This window comes from Hippopotamus amphibius, chromosome X (genome assembly GCF_030028045.1).
Source record: "Hippopotamus amphibius kiboko isolate mHipAmp2 chromosome X, mHipAmp2.hap2, whole genome shotgun sequence".
Classification (NCBI taxonomy): domain Eukaryota; kingdom Metazoa; phylum Chordata; class Mammalia; order Artiodactyla; family Hippopotamidae; genus Hippopotamus; species Hippopotamus amphibius.
The window spans coordinates 19,442,200-19,464,256 of record NC_080203.1 but is presented as its reverse complement, the minus strand read 5'-3'; the positions used below and the strand labels follow the sequence as shown (position 1 = coordinate 19,464,256).

General features: G+C 41.6%; 1 protein-coding gene across 3 annotated transcripts in view; it reads right to left on the bottom strand.

Moving 5' to 3' along the window:
* Positions 1-22,057, bottom strand: part of GPC3 (glypican 3) — a 453,743-nt gene that overhangs the window by 106,853 nt on the left and 324,833 nt on the right. For all 3 annotated transcript variants that reach the window (XM_057718111.1, XM_057718110.1, XM_057718112.1), the window contains one exon: positions 2,453-2,573. In XM_057718111.1, the coding sequence (XP_057574094.1) occupies positions 2,453-2,573 (121 nt within the window). The remainder of the gene's footprint in view (positions 1-2,452; positions 2,574-22,057) is intronic.

Here is a 22,057-nt window from a genome sequence, read left to right as displayed (position 1 = left end):
ACCTCCCTACCTGTGAAGTGGCTTCAGCTTCTGTGGCTGGAATTTAGTATGAGGGGAAAGAAGGAAGCAATACGGGAGAGAAAAGAGATGTATCAAAGGGACCTCTTTGATCTACCCAAAATTTGGGCGGCAGAATTAGAATGGCAAAAAGTATTGGAATACTGCTTCCTTTCAAACTCGCTCAAGTCCTGCCTAGAGAGAAAATCCTGAATATAATAACCATCTTAACTGTCACGCACATGCAATTATATATTTGTGTATATATGTAAAAATGTATACTTAAATATAAATTTTGTATGATGGGATAATATAAATAGATATAGATACATAGATATAATTTCTCATCTTCACAATAACCTTGTAAGGGCCTGTTTTGATAGCTCTAAATACTACAGATGAGAAAACTAAAGCTCGGAGAGGTTGAATGATTTGCCCAAGGTTATATATCTAGTAAGATCCACAGCTGAATTCAGATCCATCTGGATCCAAAGCCCATATTCTTTTCACTAGACTACATGGTCTCCCGTAGCATTAATATCAAACACCCAAAGGCTTTACTAAAGGGGCTTCCCATAAATATTTTTAGTGACTATTGGATCATATGGCCTGAGGCAGCTTTCCCTTTCTGCAGGGTGGGGATCCACCCATCGGTCTTTCTCTGAAATTTCTTATGAAATCCTTCTCATACTAGCCTAGCTCACCTTAGGCCTAAGCAAACTACCCAAAATTGATAACAGCATCACTGTCTGGCTCTTTGTTATAGGCTGCCTTTTATCTGTATTTAAGCACTTTTCATGCTTTTGCTTCTCCTCCAAGGAAGCTGTGAAAACAGAAGGTTACACTTCTTTTGAATCCTCAAACTCCCTCGTACCTGACTGAGCACATCGCAGGTGTTCCTTAACGTCTGTTGACCAAAGAGATCTGTTGACAATATTCTTCATTTGGAATTAGGGGCACAGTGATGGACCCTGAGATTTTGGCCTCACCAGTGCTGGGGTCTAACCAGCTGAGTGCAGCCACACCGACACATTTGGTTTGAGATAATTTGGAAATAATTCAGAGGAGAAATACCGCCATTATCCCCAGGTAAAGCAACAAGTTCAGCAGTGAGTGGTTTACATTTTGCTCTGAACTCTTCAGAGATGTGTTTTGAAATAATCATACTCTATCTAACCAGGCTTTGTAGAAATTAGTGAGGTTGTGAGTTCACCAAAAGAAGGATCTCTTATGCAAATACTGCCACTATCCTGTGCTCAGCAGCAGTAACAACTGTTTATTAAGTGCTCACGGAGTGCAGAGCACTTTATTAGGCACCAGAGGAGTCGCACTCAAAAGTGTAGTAAATACTTCCAGAATGCCATTTGCAGTGAAATTCATCACTATTAGGAAGCCCTTCGAAACGTTTTCCAAAAACCACAAAAATTTCACTGCTAAACTTCATATTAAAAAGCAAAATCATGCCAATGTCGTCACACAGAAACCTGTGTCCTTGCATAAGGATTTTTGTTCCATTAAGCTCTTCCTAGGCTACAAATAGAAGTCGGTGGTGCCAGGGCCCTCCCACCCACGGACTATGGGGTAGGAACACTGTCACTCTGGTATCTGGTGGCATTTTTGGTGACATTTTTTCTTATTGTGGCCACAAAGCAATCATAAGCAGATGGTACAACTAACTTCTATTTGTGTCTTAGTTACTAAACTCCTTCTGAGAGGAAAAACTGTGTACAGGTCAGGGGAATCTGTGGGTGTCTCTGTGCATGACAGTGAGTCAGAAGTTGGCAAGGGTGCAGCGAAGCTGGTCCTCTCGTATCTTGCTGGTGGCAGTGAAAGCTGATACATCCCCATCGGAGAGCAGTTTGGAAACATTCATTAAAACGCTCATTTCCTTTAAACCAATAACTCCAGTATTTTAAGAAAATGATCTAAGATCAGGAGATAGCACTATGCAAGAGAGCTAGCTTTAGTTATAATGGTAAAAATTTGAATCAATCTGAATGCATAGCCAAAGCAGATTGATTAATTATAATTAATACTTAAAGGAATCTTTTGTGGCCACAAAAAATGATTAATATGAAGATTTGTGGCAACGTGAAAAGTGTTTCCAATATAGTGTTAAAGAACTAGAAATCACTTGTATACTTCCAATTATGTACAAAGTCCGTGTGTGATTTTCTGAAAAAATATTAAAAAAGAACACATAAAAATGAAAAAAGGATAGACTAGTGGGGTTATGAAAAATGCTTCTCCTATTTTTCTCTTATATTACAATATTTTCTTTATAATTTAAAAGTGGGGTGGAAAACAAGGGTCAGAAGTCCTTTATAGCAGAGGGAATCTTTGAAGAAAATGAACAATGGCGCCTCTCCAAAAGCCCAAGAATACAGTTTGAGCACTGGATACCATCCATCCATCAGTTTTTTTCCATTCCCATTTTTGTTGGATATACACATACCTGGTTAATGTGCTTCAGTTTGTCGATAATTTGACTGACCACTGGCTCAGGGCCCTTCATTTTCAGCTCATGGAGGTTGAACTGATTTTTCATTCCATTCCTTGCTGCCTTTTGGCTGTATCTGGGAAACATGAAGGTAAAGAAAAGGTTTGTCACGAGAGAGTTCCAAGCAAAGTGCAAACTGACTGCATTTGGCACCAATGGTCAAGCTGACCTCAAGCTATCTTCAGCCTTCCAACCCATGGGACAACTGCATGGTACAAAGGCAGATCACTCCGGATAGTCTGTCTGCAGTGGAGAACATTCATTCAATAGTCAACAACTATTAATTCAACATCCTTTTTTTTCCAAGTGCTGAGGAGACAACAATGAACAAGACGGACTAGGTCTCTGCCCTTACTGTGCCCTCAGTCTAGTGTAGAGTCCAGAAGAGCATGCAGAGTGAGAAGAGCTAGGCTAAGGGAGGTGCTGGGTCTTGGCTAGGGAAGCACACAAGAAGGTCCTTAACTCTGAGTATGCTTTCTACTCATTTGAAGGAGAGAGACTCTTGCATGTTCTTTACCTCTTCCTTCTCCACTTCCTCCTCCCATCATTTCCTGCAGGTCTGGGAGTTGAGCTGCTTTTGAGGAGGCTTTCCTAAGCCATTTGCAGCATAAATTACGCTGGCCAGCTTCTGTCTGTGTTCTCCACGGGAAGGCAGAACAGTAGCTCAAGGGAAGGTTTTAACGTGCCCCCCCCACCCCCCGATAAGCCGTAGGCTTACGTTTCAGGATTGAAGTTTCAAGGTATCTATGGCATGAGAATGGGGAATATTTACAATCTTGGACAATTCTGCCTTTCAGTGTGGGGCTTTGCCCACTTCGACTTGAACAGCAATTCACTACTGAGGTGGTTTCTTTGCTATCCCCATGGTTCCAGACCTCTACATAGAGTTACTCCTCATCTTGCAAAACAAAGCAAAACAAAAACAAGAAACAGATTTCATTTCTTCATCTTTTATCATGTAGAAAGGCCAGAACACTGTTACCAAAGGGGAAAAGGTTTTTGATCCGTTTTCTGCTTTTTCCTCATCCTGATAATAGAATATTTTCTTAAAGAAATGGAAAAGTTTGCACATCTTTTGCCCCTACTTTATATACTTTTAAAAAAATCACAATACGACAGTTGAATTAAGGGCATATTCACATTTCTTTTAATAATATTTTTAATTACAAAATAATAGTGGTCATTATAAACAATTCAAATGTACAGAAATAAGCAAAGCATACAGCAAAAGTTCTTGCATCGTCCTATCCTTCCAAGAGAGAACCTTGGTTAACAGATTGATATATATTCTTCTAGGGGTTTTCACGTGCATATACTAACATGTAATTTTAACCAAAATTGGAATCATACTAGTCACGCTGATATGCAACTTATCACTTAATATATATCTGGGATATGTTTCCATGTCAGAACAGAAATAACTGCCTTGTTCTTATTCCTCTATATAGCTAGATCATAATATATTTATCCAATCCCTTACTGATAAATAATTGAGATATTTATAATATTTTGCTAATATAAACAATGTCAAAGAACATCCTTGTATACCAATCTTTGTACATTTATATTAATATCTATAAAGGATAAGTTCCTAGAATTTAATCAATTTGTAATTCTAATCCCAAATTATGACGTGCAACAAATAATTAATACTATTGTATTTTTGCACAGCATTTTACAAATCAGTTTTGTATCAGTCAGCTCATTTGAGCTTCTCAACCACATTGTGAGGTGATGGGGGGACCTCATTATCTCTTTATCATTGAAAATTTCACAACTTCATAAGATACTGATCTGATTCTGTTAGATGCTCCCTTCTATAATGGAATGCATCTGCCAATATTAAGGACATCCTTTGATGCTACCATGCATGTTAGCAGAGGAGGTCAGGAAATCTAGGTCTGACTTTTGTAATTAAAAGTCATCTTCTGAGAAGGAAAATGTTCTGTAGGCACATTGAAGAGAACATTTGATTGCATGTCTTCTAAAATGGTAGCCTAACATATTTGGCTTACCTAACTTTACAAGTTAGCAAATACACAGATCACCAACCCTCGGGGGCTGCCTTAAAGGAACGTAAAGCAACATTCTTTGCTTATATATCTGGTGGGAATCAGCCTCCTTTTTTGTGTTCATATATAATGCTGTCTGTTTAAACATCATCTCCCTCTTGATGATACTGCCAACTCCATCTTCTTCTTCTTTGCTTCTACTGATACCTGAAGCAGAGACCCAATTCACAGGGAAAGAGGTAAGGCTCATTATAAATCTTCTGAAATGAACTTTAGGAATGTGTCCCTAGAGACATTCCCCCGGGCTTGTTCCTATCAAAGCCTGCCGGCCACTTTTATGCCCACTGCTACAAAACCAACCTCTTCCTGAAGTTTATTATCCTCATTGGAATAATGTAAAGACATCTGCCAACTTAGTGATTTTGCCCTGTACTGCCTCTTTCAAATCATTTATAAATATTAAGTCAAATTAGTCCCATAGCTGATCCCCTGCGGCCCTACTGTCTGTTTTCTGCCGTTCAGAAAAATGCCCCTTTAGCTTTATTTTTTTGTTCCTTACCTCCAAGCCATGGATAAGGAGCCAGGACTAAACACTGCTCCCCAATCCCATGGTGACTCAATTTTTTAAAAACAGCTTTGAGTTTAAAAGCTTGCCAAACTTTTTGAAAGTCGAAATAGCATCCACTGTTCTGCTCTATCCATGTGCTATTTAAATCCTCAAAAGACTCTAGTAAATCAAGCATGGTTTCTGATTACAGAAGTGTTGGGAAGAGTTGGCCTATGGCTTAAACCCAAAACTTTATTTTATTTACTCCAGGAAGCAGTAACCAGAAGTACTGGTTCAATTGATGTCTACAGCTGCTAAAATTTAGTGGCACTATTTTTTAAATGTAGTGGCACTATTTTAAAACTATCCAAAAACTCTGATCTTGCCCTATCCCTTTAGGTATCTCAATACCTCTCCCCAACCCCCAGTATCATTTTCTGCTTCTCACCTTTCTACCCTTTCTCCTTAGCCAGACAAAATGTAGAACAGAATCTTAAAAGCCATGAGTGTTAAAATGGAATACTATGCAGACATTAAAAGAACAAAGTAGATCTATATGTGCTGATATGGAACCAAATCCAAGATACACTGTAACAAATACAAGTACTGGTTCAGAATGTACAGTATGATTCTATTTGCAGTAAAAATGGGTCTGCATATGCATGACTCTCACACACTTTATATGTGTCCAAACACACACAGAAAATGTTTAGATGCATCAATAAAAGAATGGTAAAAGCGGTGGCTTCCAGTGAGTAAGATATGGGGGGAAGTTTTATTTTTTTCTTTTATGTCTTTCTATATCTTTTACACTTTAAAAATTTTTTTTCACTTTAAAAATTTTAAAGTAATTTAATTTTTAATGAGTGAAATTTTATATAGTTATTTTTAAGGCAAAAGAAAACAAAATGAAACAAGAAAACAGAAACAAACAAAAGGAAAATTTTAAAAAGTGGGCCTAACTCCTATGCACAGCTCAGGGCCTCTGGGAAATCTTTCTTGTTAATAAGAGTTATGCTGGTCCTCACTAGAGCCCTGACTTAAAGGTGATTTCTTATGAGAACACATATTTGGGCCAATATACACAAGGTCACCCTGGAATTCCTTCACACCTCAGGTCACAAATTCTACTTTGTTAGGTTAAACACAGCCTATATGTTTCCTGCTCTTCTGTGAGGTAACCCTAACCTGTCTATTTCAAAAGGCCAGTCAGTATATCAGCGAGGATGTGAGTATGAACGTGCATTATTCTGAGTACCCTCTCTCAAAATAGAGGCAAAAAAGCCACTCGAGTTCTTGCCCACCTTCCCTGCAGATGCCGGAAGTCCTCTCCCGATGGGAGTTGAGGGCCTCCCTGAACCACTCTGATTCACTTTGAACTGCTGCCCTTGCACCCAAATGTATCATGGGTACCATGCTGGGTTAATTGTGCTCCTTCTGCATACGTTCCATTTGCCAGCCCGTATAGTCTTCGAGCTCTTTGAAGGCAGAGGCTTGGTTAGTTCTCTTTTGTACCACCTAAAGCACCTCCTGGTGCTTGTAATAACACCAGCTGTCAGGTTTCAGTGCTTTCTCTGTGCCAGATACCGTTCCAAGTACTGAGGAAAAACAAAACCTGCATCACCACACCTAGTCCTCCTAAGGAGGACTCCTATGAGATAGACAGTATTATTATCAGCCCCTTCTTGCAGATGAGAACATTGAGGCACAAAGTGAAGCCACTTGCTCAAGGTCACACAGCTAGTCAATAGCAAAACTGGAGTTTGAACCTCTGAGTCCATGTCCAGCTGCCTCTGTTCTTTGCCGCTCTGCTATTATTGCTTCCTTAGAAATAATCTATGCTGACTAAATATTTGACGTTTCCATACCACACTGCCCTATTGTATGAGACAATTAGCCAGCTACTGGAATGGTCTACAAGGCTCACAACAGTGCCTGCAACAACAGCTCTCTTTACCTACTCAGCAGATTCCTGGGCATGCCCTTTAAAAGCCCTTGGGGAGAGCCCTGTGTATGGAGTTTCTTCTCCCAAATAGAGATCCAACGGTATGGCTATTCAGTGAAATATTTGCATTCATGAAAGATAAGGTGTTGAAGTTAGAGAAATAAATAATCTTCCACCACCACGGCACTAGACAAACACCAAAGGTGGTTTGAAATTTCTAAGGACAATAGGGAAATGAATGCTGGAGAATGCCTTCCCTGCCTTGCAGCAATGCAACACATGTGATGTAACCCCAGGGGATTTTATGTAATACGCATGCTCTGAGCGTCAAGCCCAGAGGGACTCAGGAGTGTCTCTGTAGGGTTGCATTAATGAATTAATTAATTCAGCATTTCATTTCCACTCACTCCTCTGTGCCACTGGTGTACAATGGTTCATGATAGGCTTCGAATGACAATGAGCCCTTGTAGCCACGATTCTCCTCATCCAGGCTGCAGAGCGTCAGGAATGGGGACACTGTTGGCCATGGGGGATTTTAAGGATGGGTTATCTACTTAGTAACACTCATCTCTAATTAGATTAATTGTCCTCTCTCTTTCCTAAAGCTTTGACGTGGTTCTGGCAACGAATAATGTCTAGTGTAGGAGGAAAAATAGACAAGTTCCTGCCTCCTAAATCTAAACTCTTCTTAACTGGAATGTTATGTGTGATGTTAGAAGTGTCACCTTTAAGCATTACTTGTGGTGTCTCCTTCCCCCATCCAGTGTGGTATCTGCATAGCACGAAAATGAGTGCCCTAATACCAAACAAACCTGATTTGTGAAGTGAAAGGGGGACATGCCTCTGTTCAGGCAGACTGGCCAGGGATGGGGGAGGAGAAGGAGGAGGAAACCTGTGCAAAAGCCGTAAAGAGAAAAGGAACCTAATTAAAACAGGACATCTGGGCGTGCTGGTCTTGGGACTGTTGAAGCAAAGAGAGCACTTGTAGAAGAGGAATAGAGTCAAACACGCGTAAAATGGGCAATCCTTTCTTCCTGTTTCTGTGTTGGCTGAGACAACACGGGTGTAGTGGAAGGAAATCAATGGATTCAAATACAGAACATTCGAAATGGAAGCACCCTTAGGAGAGCATCTTGTCCTAGCTGCTCATCATGTAGATGAAGAAACTGAGACCCAGAGAGGGACTTTCCCAGCAGCACAAGTAGTTAGTATTGTAACTCCCACCTTTAGAAGAAATTCCTTCTTTAAAAGGTTTCTTAAACACACATTACTGATTTCGAACATTGCTAGTAGTGATTTAGGAGAGAGAAGTTGCTAGAAAATTCACTTTCCTTCTCCTAGGCATTAGGCTAGTGGCAAGTATTTGAAAGCAACTCTTAGAAAAACCAGTTTTCCCCCCTCCCCCCACCAAATATTTAATTTCACAAAAGTTTAGTTTGCTGCCGGGCTTATAGGTGAGCTACAAACAAGTTACAGATCTCACATTCTCAGAGCGCCACCTTATGGAGAAACTGCAGTATTGCAAGTAGCCCTTTTACCCAAACTGAGCGATTTATCCGACTGTTTCCTTGGAAAGTACTCCAGCTGCAACAATCACTGTGGAAAATGGGATAATTCAAAGAGTATAAATAGCTTTAAAAACAAACTAGAGCACAGGGTAGAAAACTCATCTTATTAATAGGCCTAAGGAAATGTTCTTTTTCTACCCAAGATGTAGTCTTACTTTACATAAATGAACAGAAAAATAAAGCAAAGGTGGAAATAGCTGAGTTTTGTAAATATGCTTAATAAAGAAAGCAATTTGCTTCTCATTTATTTATGCACATATTTAAGGAAAAAAGTTTTTCACAATTGTTGGTACAGCAGTACCAGTTCAGAGAAAATTTCAGTCAGGAGAATGCTAGAAACAGATATGACCACCATACTCCAAGACGTACTTCTATTCTCAAACAATAGCCTTTCAGAAATTACAAATAGATTTCAACAGAAAGGAAGCAAAAGCTAGAGGAGAAATCAGGGAGATGTAAACCCATATGTACCTCATTTAATGGACATTACCTATATAAGGGAATAACTGTATTAGAATCTGTTTTTAGCCTCGTTTCAAACCTCACTGTGAGGAAACACTAAAAGATTGGTCTTGGTATATAATCAAGAAGCTATTTAAACCTAAAGAAGCGAAGAATACTTTCCAGATGGTGAGCAAAGCTTGAGAAGCTGATATCACCCACCACAGGGAGAAGAGTCTGTGGTTGTGGGGACAGCCTCCTGCAGAGATGGGGGGTGGGTAGAGAGAAAATGCCTCAGATGGGAGCCCCTGAATGTTTGTCTGAAGAGACGAACTCTGCAGAGGAGCCTGGAGGTAAGAAGAGAGAAAAGTAAATAAGGAAGCAAAAGTGATTCTTGTGAGAACTGCGGGACAGGCAGAGCCTGATGTGTGGGAACGCTGGTGAGAACTGCCTCCTGGGCTTTGAGCCCTGACCACGGGCAGCCAGGATACTAAGCCAGGGCGGGCGGGGCTGCTGCAGGGTTCTGAGGGGTGTCCTTGAGGGGAACATACCAAGGAGGAAAGGAATCTGATCAAGTGTAAGACTTACAAAAACAGCCAAAAATATGCAATCCAAAGCTCAATAATTACGGGTGGAGATGTAACAGAGCAAGGTGCTTGATGGGGATTTATTATTTAATCACCCCAAACTCATTTACCGAGTCCTTCTAGCCCAGAGAAATAGCCCGGAAAACCAGATGTTTTCTTGTCCCACTGGAGTTAAAGGAGAAGGAAATGATCTTTACCTGTTTTGAAGTTAGCTTTTTTTTTTTAAGTTAGATTTTAACTGAGAAATATTCGAGTTGGAAAGGACCCCTGAAATCGTTTAGTTCAATGCACTTGTCTTACAGATGGGCAAAGTGAGCCCCAGAGACCAAGCAGCAGCCACCCAAATTATTATTGGCATCTCTGCTGGTGGAACCTGACTCGAACTGTAACTTCCCCCAAACAGAAGAGCCAAGAAGAAGGGGTCAAAGAACAGGTCACACACCTCAACACATGAGAACATTGTATGAAAGTAACTGATTTTCAAAATAACGATCAATAATTATTTTTAAGAGGTAAAATTTAGTCTGGTCCACATAGTTTATTGAGACAGCAAAGACAATACATTTTAGAAAGGCTGAGCCATGTGGTAGAAAGAGCACTGGCCTTGGAGTCAAAACATAGGTTCAAAAGCTGGTACTGTGTGACTTTTGACAAGTAACTAAACCCAACTGAACTTGAGCTTCTTTATCTGTGAAACAGGGATAATGCACCTGCATTGGTTTTGAGCATTAGTTGATATAATGAATGTTAGTAAATTGAGATAACATAGGTGGAGTGTTTAGAAGAGGGCCCAGCACATTTATGAGAGGGCTGGTATTATTACGGGAAAGCACCCAACAGACAATAGGTGTTCAAAAAATGTTATGTGGAAAAGGATTTCCTGAGAGAGGACGAATAAATCTTGCAATGAATAGTGAGGGGAAGCTTCAAATCTGCTCATTCCCACACTGAGAGGACTTAAGAAATGGAAGAGTCTCAGTTGTGCGAGTAGCTTGCACTGAGCGTGTAGGCCCAGCTGAAAGGAACTCTTCAGCAGAGATGTCCTCACAAAGCTTCCAGGGGACAGGGCATCTGAGGCGGAGAACTTACTGGTTAGGACTTCAAATGGTTCAGTATTAACTTTAGTCCATTGAAGAAGAGATCATTACCTGTGGCCCGGGGCCAACAGCCAAGTTTCCCAAGTGATCAGAAGGCTTTTCACTCTCTCCTCCCCCCACATCGTCTATTCCTCCTCTCTGTGACAGAAAATAGTCTGCTTCCACTTTGCATAAGTGTCACAAGTAATGAATTAGATGGCTCTTGAAAACACCCACACGCTTTTTCAAATCTCTCTCTTCAGAACACTGCTTTGTTTGCCTTGGGTCCCCGCGGGGTCCACAACAAACATCCATTCTTTAACACAGGGATCTTCAAAATGAAGAACAGGATGCTCAGAGTCCACCTACAATCACACTTCACTGACCCAAGACCGGTTTGAGAGAGAGGCAAGTCTGAGTTAGGCGAGAGTGTGACTTGTGAACATTTTTCTTGTGTTGGGTTTCACAAAAGAAAGTCTCCTAAATGTTGCTTTGGATGTCCTGCTGAACCTTATTTAATGAACTACCAAAGCTTATGAGCAAAGGATAAACTGTTTTCACATGAATGGGTACTGCTGAAATACTTTAAAAGAAAGCTCAACCTTCCTGCCACTGTTTTGCCGTCAGCTTCTCTTGTCTTAGCCACAGCCACTTACAGGCTCCCAAACCTTCAGTGTGCAGGATTAGGCCTACTGAGATCCCGAGCCAATGGTGACAGAGGCAGGAAGGTGATAGCTTAGCTGCTTGGCCTCTTAGGCCCCAGGCTCTGGAATTAGTCTTGCTCCTCGGAGCAGTATTTCATGCTTTTGCAGTGAACCTCAGATGTTCAGGCATGACTTCCTCTGGCCAGCTATATTTTCCTGGGCCGTACGGCCTGAATTCCACCCTGGTTTCCTGGTTTGTATTCACCCCTGAGTCAGTCCTCTGCTTTATCCAGTGCCCAGCACACAGTAGGCAGTCAATAAACGTCTGTTGAACTGAACTGAGACTGAAGGCCTCACCCAGAGCTCACTTTCGGTGATGGAGACTCTGACCTGTTCTGCCCAGCTCTTGTCAGTCTGTTCGCCTGGGGTCTTCCCCCCAAATCTGCAGCCAGTGACTGAGGACCTGCCTTACACTGGACTTTTGTCTAGGCCCTGCCAGGAAAACCTGCCACTGTGTCCCACCTGCTAGATCGCACCACTGTGGAAACCAACGGCTGGCTAGGGAATGGCAGAGCTCCTGCCTGATGCCCCAGTGAACATCATTATTCAGGTGGTGGGTCATTTCCCACTTGGACCAGCCAGAAAGGAGAGTTCCCACAGCCCAAGCACCACTCCTTCAGCCTCTGTTCCATCCCCAGGGACCAATCACTGGTCTCCCACATTGAGCCCACCTAAGATACACACCTGCTAGTAACATCAATTTGCATCAAAAACTCTTCCAATACCGTAAACTTTGGCCCACTTCTGGGCCTGATTTAATGAGATTTTACTGTTGTGAAAACAAAGCTTCTAACCCACCTGTTATATTTGCTATGGTCAAGGCAATAACTTTGAGACAGTTTCAAATGTGATGGTGAAATTTCGGGGGTCTCAGTTTTCAGGGTCAGAGAAAGGATTTGCTGTCTCCATCAGTACAGAACGCAAACATTCTTTATTCCACACTTACCTATTAAGCATCAACATAGCCCTGTGTTCAGCCACAGAACCCTGGTAGTTGGAGGTACTGAATTTTCCAATGTCCTAGTCCACTATCTCCAGTTTGGACTTCATGGACCAGTTCCTGGTTTTGGCTCTGGCAAATCTGGTCCTCAGAAAATGAAATCTTCAACTAGTGACAGTGTTGGATTCCCCTGCAAACTTGTTATTGAGAGCGTATAGCTCTACCACTTCATGAGCCGAGGACACACACAGCAGCCTATATCATGACACCTAGAGCGCTGACCTAGAGCACCACTGTGGCTGATGGGACGGAGAAGGAACTAGCAAGAATAAGGTTGTTAGACTTGCCCAAGGACACTGAAAGGTCTGGTCTGAAGGAAGTGGAGTTGCCACTTCTGCTGCCTTCTCTGAAAATCAGTCCCAGAGCCCCAGAATCTAGGCTGCAGTCAGAGCCCTGGGTAGCAGAAGGAAACATGCTCAGCAGGTGTTTGCCTGGTGGGAGACAGTGGCCATGGTGGACATGGCCAGAGGCGCTAGAACAGAGCCACTAGCACAGGGGAAAGAGCCTACCACTGCCAAGGTCTGACCAGCAGAAGAGCTCTGCCCTTGTCAGGCCCAAGCCTGCCACTGCCACTCTCTAGTTGCCAGCAATAAAACTAAACAATAACAGAGGGAAGGAAAGGTGAACTGAAGTGTGACCACCCTTACTCCAACCACCCCCGTAGCTGCAGGTGCCTTTAGCTCCTTGACCTTTTGCACCTGCTCTCCTGCCGGAACAAGTGGCCTATTGTGTGAGGCTGCGTGCAGGGAGGTGCTGAGCAAACAAGAAGTGACTCTCCTGATCATAAAGTAGATGGGATTCCAGGAACACTTGACTAAGCCAAATAAAAGTGATTGTAAAGCGTTTGGTGAAATGTAAACTGCTACATAAGTACTTAATAAAAGCTCACAGCAATGCACACAAGGACAACTAGGTCAAAAATGACCCTGGCTCTCTAGCCTGGGGGATCTCGGAAAAGAGAGAATTGTCTCCCTCCCTCGGGTTTTCTCAGCCACTTTGTAGCCCTCTGCTCTTACCTGCCTTCAGCACTTGGCACTCCTCTAGATTTCTCTCTTCCCTCACTGATGTATCTCTGTGGTTAGAGGGCTTCTAATTTTCATTCTGGGTGGTTGTGTCAAATATTATTTGGAGCAACAGACACTGAATTCCATTTCTTTTGCTCAGAAACTCCATTGGGGTCGTGTGGTGCTATGGGGGGCGGGGAGACAATTTCTTTAAGGTTTAATTATGTGAATTTCACCCCCAAAGTCTCCAATATCAGAAACTGAGAACTCTGACAACATCTCAAACAGCCAATCTACCTGCTCCCTTGTAGCCTCAAAGATACCCAGAGGATCTGTTCTAATGAGAATGATTACACCCCAGGGCTCCTTTTGAATCGCTTTCACTTTGGTCTGTTTGGGAAGCCATCAGGGAAAGAACTGGAAAGTCAAAGTCATCAAGGCGGCTTTATGGCATTCCTCCTCCTTTCAGACTCCCCCTGCCCTCAAATACCTTTGCCATAGGATCCCATGGCTTGTTAAAGCTGGAAAGAGCTTTAGGGGTCACCTTGTCTAACTCCTTCATTTTATAAATTAAAGGCTGAAGGGCAGTGGCTTGCCTAAGATCACACAAACCAGTTCATGGTAGAGTTAAGACCCTGGCGGGACTTCCAGTCTAGGGCTTAAAGGGATCTCTACTTGCATGGGCTCCACAGCTCCATAAGGAATATATAGGTGATGGCTTTGTCACAGGAGACACTGCGTAGAGGCGATGGAATGGAGGGCTAGCCTCGGAGGTAGGTGAAGGTCATCGGCTCTTTCTCCGAGGAGATACCACCTTCTGGCCCTGAGAAAATCTGAGAGCAGGGAAGCATAATGCAAGAGGCAAGAAAGGTACTGCAACTTTACTGGGTCTGGACTGGGGAGAGACCAAGGAAATGACAGTGTTTAGTAGCACAGGCCAGGGAAAGCCACACAGGACACCCATCCCAGGTCTGCTGGACTAGAGAGGAGAGCAAGCTCAGATCAGGGTTTCCATCAAGAACAGGAAGGGGACTTCCTAGGTGGCGCAGTGGTTAAGAATCCGCCTGCCAATGCAGAGGTCACAGGTTTGATCCCAGCTCCAGGAAGATCCCACATGCTGCGGAGCAACTAAGCCCGTGTGCCAAAAAAAAAAAAAAAAAAAAAGAACAGGAAGAAGGTAACAGGGTTTTGAACCCATGGAGGAGGAGAGAAGTCAAGCATCTGACAGGCAGTGTAGTGGGTAAGAGAGCACAGATTGCCTGACTTTGGGCGCCATCTCTCTTACTAGTGCTGTGGCTTTTGCTGTTCCTTAACCTCATCAATAAAAAGGGGGTAATAACCATGTCCAGATCAGAAGGCTGTGGTGAGTTAACTTACTTAATGCACACATGGTAAGCAGCATAGAAATGCTAGCTATTATTACCATTAAGCACCTTCACTGTTTCAGCCCTACTCTCTGCAGTCAAATGCTCTACCTCTGAGCTATACCCTCTCTGTTCAGTCCTACTTTCTGAAGTTTCACTGCACCCTCAGATAGGATTTGGAGGAGGCAAAGGGAAGAGAGAAGTTTTCAGAATGCCTCAGGGAAGAAAAGGTAGCAAATCCAACACAGCTGCAGTCCCCCACTCTCCTTCATCCCTCCAACGTAAATCTCCTATAACTGCCTATTTTCCCATATTTAGTAGCCTCTAAGGGCAGAGGTGCCAGGAGGTGACCAACTGTCCCTTTTTGCCTGAGACTGAGAAGTTTCCTGGGGCTCAGGACTTTCTGTGGCCAAATTGGAAAGTCTTGGGCAAACTGGAACATGTTGTCACCGTAGGGGCCAGAGAGTATTTGCTGTTCGTGATTACTATTTGTTATAACCAGAGCATAGAACACTAATGCTAAATGCCATCCACTGGGGTTTGGAAAAGCTGGGTTATCCAGAAGCTAGGCAAAGGGGGTTTAAATAGAATTTTATTTGTGTCTATGAAGGGGGAAAAAGAGTTTCTTAAATAAATGGGTTTCACCAGGGGAATGTTAGCATATTTGCAGGTGATGGTCTTTAGCAGGACATTCACACAGCAATAGCCTCATTATCAATGATTCTTATTTGTTCACTTCGATTCTCTGATGCAGGCTGTCCTTCTCCAAGTTCTATTCCCAGCACTGTTATTATATGTGTTTGAAAGTAATAAAGCTGCATTTATTTTAAAAGTCTGTCACTCAGACTTTTCATTAAACTGATGCTACAAATCCCTCAAAGTATTTCCTCATGCAGGGCCAATTGGTTTATTCAACACCATAGACTGAGTTGTTTAAAAATAGAATTTGTGTGGGAAGAAAGATGGCGGCAAAGTAGAAGGATGTGGAATGCATCCCTCTCCACAGATGCATCAGGAATACACCAAAAGACGCAATAATTCCCACAGAGAACCAGATGAACACCAGCAGAAGACCTCAGACACCAGAAAGGACTGCAAAGATCCTGACATAACTGGGTAGGACAGAGGGGAAAAAAAGAAAAGGAGAAAGAGGAGGAGAAGAAAGGAAAGGGATGGGTCCCACACCATAGGGTGGGGGGATCTGAAACAGAGGGGAGATTGCCGAATTCGGGGAAATGTCCCTTATCTGATGGGGAAACCCCTTCTCCAACGGGGAATTTCCCTGGGTCAGAAGGGAGGCATTTGGGACTGTTCAAAGCGGGTGAAGCGGCTGAGCTGTGGCAGACGGGAAAGAGTAAGAAACACACGGAGGGTCCACACCACGGCTCAGTGTGTCAGGACTGAGACGTCGATTCACAGCTGAACAGGGGGTCTGGGAGCTGGAACATGGGAACCGGAGAACTCGTTCAGGGTGAGAAACATTGTTGGCAGTGGGGAGATGGACTGAGAGGACAGGAGGGAAGAAATCCGCAGCGGAGAGTGCCTACTGCAGAAAGCTTCGGGGCCACAGTGGAGGCTGGATACTGCTGACTCACGAGCAGGGGGGAGGAGCCACAGGTGTAGCCTCTCTCCAGGCCTGCGAAGGACAGAGGAAGGACCCCTGTGGGCCTAGCTAACGCACTCAGGGATAACAAAAGCCATCAGACAGGGCTGGCCTAGAGTGCCTGCAGCTGAGAGCCAAAAGCCTGCAGAGTGGCCCAGCTCTGGAGACATTCTGTTTACACCTGAGCCGCTGGCGTCCCTATGCAACAGGCACTGCCACGGCCGACTGAACCGCTGTGACCCAGGCAGGGCTCCCCAGTGGGCGGAGTCGTAGCAGGGGGCAGGAGCCGCGGTTGGAGTCGCGCTCTTGGCCTGAGCTGCCCAAGCCACTGTGACCCAGGCAGGGTGCCACTGCTCACTCACTCCCAGGGGAAGGAACCACTATTATATCCTCTCTCTCCCCACACACCAGCACTTACAGACAAACAATAAAGGAAGCTCTGCTGGTCACAGAATAATACAAAAAACCCAAGGCGGGTAGAAGGACACCTACAGCTGAGACCCCAAGGAAACAGAAACATTAGTATTAATTCTATTGAACTGGTCCATTCTGGGGTCAGTTCTAGTTTGTATTTTTTTTTTTAATTACGATCTTAGTCCTAAGGGACCTACACATTTTATAACATATTTTTTTATTCTATTCTTTATTCTATTTTTATTTTTAGCCTTTTTAGATATTTCTATTTCTAGCTAAGTTTTTTGTAGTGCTGACTGTACCTTTCGTACATTATTTTCATCTCTATCTTTTATATATTTCTATTTCTTTCTTTTTCTTTTCATATTTGCAGTCACACTACGCTCTGCTGTTGCCCTGTCTTCTATCTTTTTTTAGTTTATTTTATCTTAATATACTTATAAGCAATATTACCGGTCTGCTCTGTTTCCTTGCCTATACTCCAGATGAAACACTGCTTTGGTATTTATTATTAGGTTTTGTCTTAATCATAGTTCTAAGTATAATTGTCTGATTTCATTCTGAGAATCTTCAGTCTGTCTGGTGGTACTCTTCCTCTTTATTATATTGGATCCTAGCTTTCAAAATCTCCTTGGATTTGTGTTTGTGTGGTTTTTTTTGTTTGTTTGTTTGCTTGTTTGTTTTTGTTTTTGTTTTGTTCTCTTTTGGTTTTGAATTTCTGTTAGTTTTCTCTTTGATTGCCTGATAGCATACTGGGGTTCCTCTGTTAGGTCTTCCTAGTGCCTTATGTTTTACTGGATTCAGTATTTGTATGTCTTATATATGTATGTGTTTCCTTGACTTAGCATTTGTTTGACTCAACACTCTGCCATTAGTCTGGGGCTTGGACAGTCTTCTTTAAACCCCTTTATTGCCAGGACAAGCAACCTCTGAAGTTTGGACTACCATGAGAAAACAAAGAAACACCATGCAGGCAAACGAGCAGGAAAAAACCCCACAAGACCAAATAAATGAAGAGGAAATAGGAAAAATGCCTGAAAAAGAATTCAGAGTAATGACAGTAAAGATGATCCAAATCTCGATAACAAAATACAGAAAATACAAGAAACAGTTAATAAGGACTCAGAAGAACTAAAGAGCAAACAAACAGCAATGGACAACAAAATAACTGAAATTAAAAATACTCTAGATGGTATAAACAGCAGAATAACTAGGGCAGAGGAACGAATAAGTGAGCTGGAAGATAAAATGGGGGAAATAACTGCCACAGAGCAGGAAACAGAAGAAAGAATAAAAAGAATGGAAGACAGTCTCAGAGACCTTGGTGATAATATTAAGCACACCAACATTCGAATCATAGGCATCCCAGAAGAAGAAGAAAAAAAGAAAGGGTCTGAGAAAATATTTGAAGAGGTTATAATGGAAAACTTCCCCAACATGGGAAAAGAAATAATTAATCAAGTCCAAGAAGTGCAGAGAGTCCCATACAGAATAAACCCAAGGAGAAATACACAAAGGCACATACTAATCAAACTAATGAAAATTAAACACAAAGAAAAAATATTAAAAGCAGCAAGAGAAAAGCAACAAATAACATATAAAGGAAAATCCATAAGGATAACAGCTGATCTTTCTACAGAAACTCTGCAGGCCAGAAGGGAATGGCAGGATATACTGCAAGTCCTGAAAGAGAAAAACCTACAGCCAAGAATACTCTACCCAGCAAGAATCTCATTCAGATTCAACAGAGAAACCAAAAGCTTTACAGACAAGCAAAAGGTAAGAGAATTCAGCACCACCAAACCAGCCTTACAACAAGTGCTAAAGGAACTTCTCTAAGTAGGAAACACAAGAGAAGGAAAACACCTACAAAAACAAACCCAAAACAATTAAGAAAATGGTAATAGGAACACACATGGCAATAATCACCTTAAATATAAATGGGTTAAATGCTCCAACCAAAAGACACAGACTGGCTGAATGGATACAAAAACAAGACCCTTCTATATGCTGCCTACAAGAAACCCACTTCAGACCAAGGGATACATATAGACTGAAAGTTAAGGGATGGAAAAAGATATTCCATGCAAATGGAAGGCAAAAGAAAGCTGGAGTAGCAATACTCATATCAGACAAATTAGACTTTAAAGACCATTAAAAGAGACAAGGAAGGACACACCATAATGATCAAGGGATCAATCCAAGAAGAAGATATAACAATTGTAAACATCTATGTACCCAACATAGGAGCACCTCAACACACAAGGCAAATGCTAACAGCCATAAAAGGGGACATCGACATTAACACAATAATAGTAGGAGACTTTAACACCCCACTTACATCTATGGACAGATCATCCAAACAGAAAATAAATAAGGACACACAAGCTTTAAATGACACATTAGACCATCTCGACTGAATTGATATTTATAGGACATTCCATCCAAAAACGACAGAATACACTTTCTTATCAAGTGCACACGGATCATTTTCCAGGATAGATCACATCCTGGGTCACAAATCAAGCCTCGGTAAATTCAAGAAAACTGAAATCATATCAAGCATCTTCTCTGACCACAACACCATGAGACTAGATATCAATTACTGGAAAAAAAACTGCAAAAAATACAAACACATGGAGGCTAAACAATACGCTATTAAAAAACTAAGAAATCACTAAAGAAATCAAAGAGGAAATCAAAACATATCTAGAAACAAATGACAATGAAAACACAACAACCCAAAACCTATGGGAAGCAGCAAAAGCAGTTCTAAGAGGGAAGTTTCTAGCAATACAGTCCTACCTTAAGAAACAAGAAGAATATTGAATAAACAACCTAACCTTACATCTAAAGCAATTAGAGAAAGAAGAACAAAGAAACCCCAAAGTGAGCAGAAGGAAGGAAATCATAAAGATCAGATCAGAAATAAATGAAAGAGAAAGGAAGGAAACAATAGCAAAGATCAATGAAACTAAAAGCTGGTTCTTTGAGAAGATAAACAAATTTGATAAACCATTAGCCAGACTCATCAAGAAAAAAAGGGAGAAGATGCAAATCAACAGAATTAGAAATGAAAAAGCAGAAGTAACAACGGACACCGCAGATATACAAAAGATCATGAGAGACTACTACAAGCAACTATATGCCAATAAATTGGATAACCTGGAATAAATGGATACATTCTTAGAAAAATACAATCTTCCAAGACTGAACCAGGAAGAAATAGAAAATATGAACAGACCAATCACAAGCACTGAAATTGAGACTGTGATTAAAAAACTCCCAACAAACAATAGGCCAGGGCGAGATGGCTTCACAGGCAAATTCTATCAAACATTTCGAGAAGAGCTAGCACCTATCCTTCTCAAACTCTTCCAAAATAGAGCAGAAGGAGGAACACTCCCAAACTCATTCTACGAGGCCACCATCACCCTGATACCAAAACCAGGCAAAGATGTCACAAAAAAAGAAAATTATAGGGCAATATCACTGATGAATATAGATGCGAAAATCCTCAACAAAATACTAGCTAACAGAATCCAACAGCACATTAAGAAGATCACAGACCATGAACAAGTGGGGTTTATCCCTGGGATGCAAGGATTCTTCAATATACCCCAAAGAATCAATGTGATACATCATATCAACAAATTGAAGGATAAAAATCATATGATAATCTCAATAGATGCAGAAAAAGCTTTGGAGAAAATTCAACATCCATTTATGATAAAAACTCTCCAGAAAGTGGGCATAGAAGGAAAGTGCCTCAACATAATAAAAGCCATATATGAGAAACCAAAAGCCAACATTGTTCTAAATGGCGAAAAACTGAAAGAATTCCCTCTAAGAACAGGAACAAGACAAGGGGGTCCACTCTCACCATTATTATTCAACATAGTTTTGGAAGTTTTAGCCACAGCAATCAGAGAAGAAAATGAAATAAAAGGAATCAAAATGGAAAAGAAGGAAAATTGTCACTCTTTACAGATGACATGATATTATACATAGAAAACCCTAAAGATTCTACCAGAAAACTGCTAGCACTAATCGATAAATTTAGTAAAGTAGCAGGATACAAAAGTAATGCACAGAAATCTCTTGCATTCCTATACACTAACAGCAAAAAAGCAGAAAGAGAAATTAAGGAAACTCTCCCACTTACCATTGCAACAAAAATAATAAAATACCTAGGAATAAACCTGCCTAAGGAGGCAAAAGACCTGTATGCAGAAAACTATAAGACACTGATGAAAGAACTCAAAGATGACACAAACAGATGGAGGGACATACCATGTTCTTAGATTGGAAGAATCAACATTGTGAAAATGACTGTGTTACCCAAAGCAATTTACAGATTCAGCGCAATCCCTATCAAATTACCAATGGCATTTTTCACAGAACTAGAACAAGAAATCTTACGATTTGTATGGAAACACAAAAGACCCCGAATAGCCAAAGTAATCTTGAGAAGGAAAGATGGAGTTGGTGGAATTAGGTTTCCTGACTTCAAACTATACTACAAGGCCACAGTCATCAGGACTGTATGGTACTGGCACAAAAATAGAAAGGAAGATCAATGGAATAGAATAGAGAACTCAGAGGTAAACCCACAGACATATGGGCACCTTATCTTTGACAAAGGAGGCAAGAATACACAATGGAAAAAAGACAGCCTCTTCAATAAGTGGTGCTGGGAAAATTGGACACCTACATGTCAAAGAATGAAATTAGAACTCTTCCTAACACTACACACAAAAATAAACTCAAAATGGATTAAAGACCTCAATGTAAGGCCAGACACTATAAAACTCCACGAGGAAAACATAGGCAGAACACTCTATGACATCCATCAAAGCAACATCCTTTTTGACCCACCTCCTAGAATCATGGAAATAAAATCAAGAATAAACAAATGGGACCTCATGACACTTAAAAGCTTTTGCACAGCAAAAGAAACCATAAACAAGACAGGAAGGCCACCCTCAGAGTGGGAGAAAATACTGGCCAACGAAGCAACAGACAAAGGATTAATCTCCAAAATATACAAGCAGCTCATGCAGCTTCATACCAAAAAAGCAAATAACCCAATCCACAAAGGGTCAGGAGACCTAAATAGACATTTCTCCAAAGAAGACATGCAGATGGCCAACAAACACATGAAAAGATGCTCAACATCACTAATCATTAGAGAAATGCAAGTCAAAGCCACAATGAGGTATCACCTCACTTCGGTCAGAATGGCCGTCATCAAAAAATCTAGAAACAATAAATGTTGGAGAGGGTGTGGAGAAA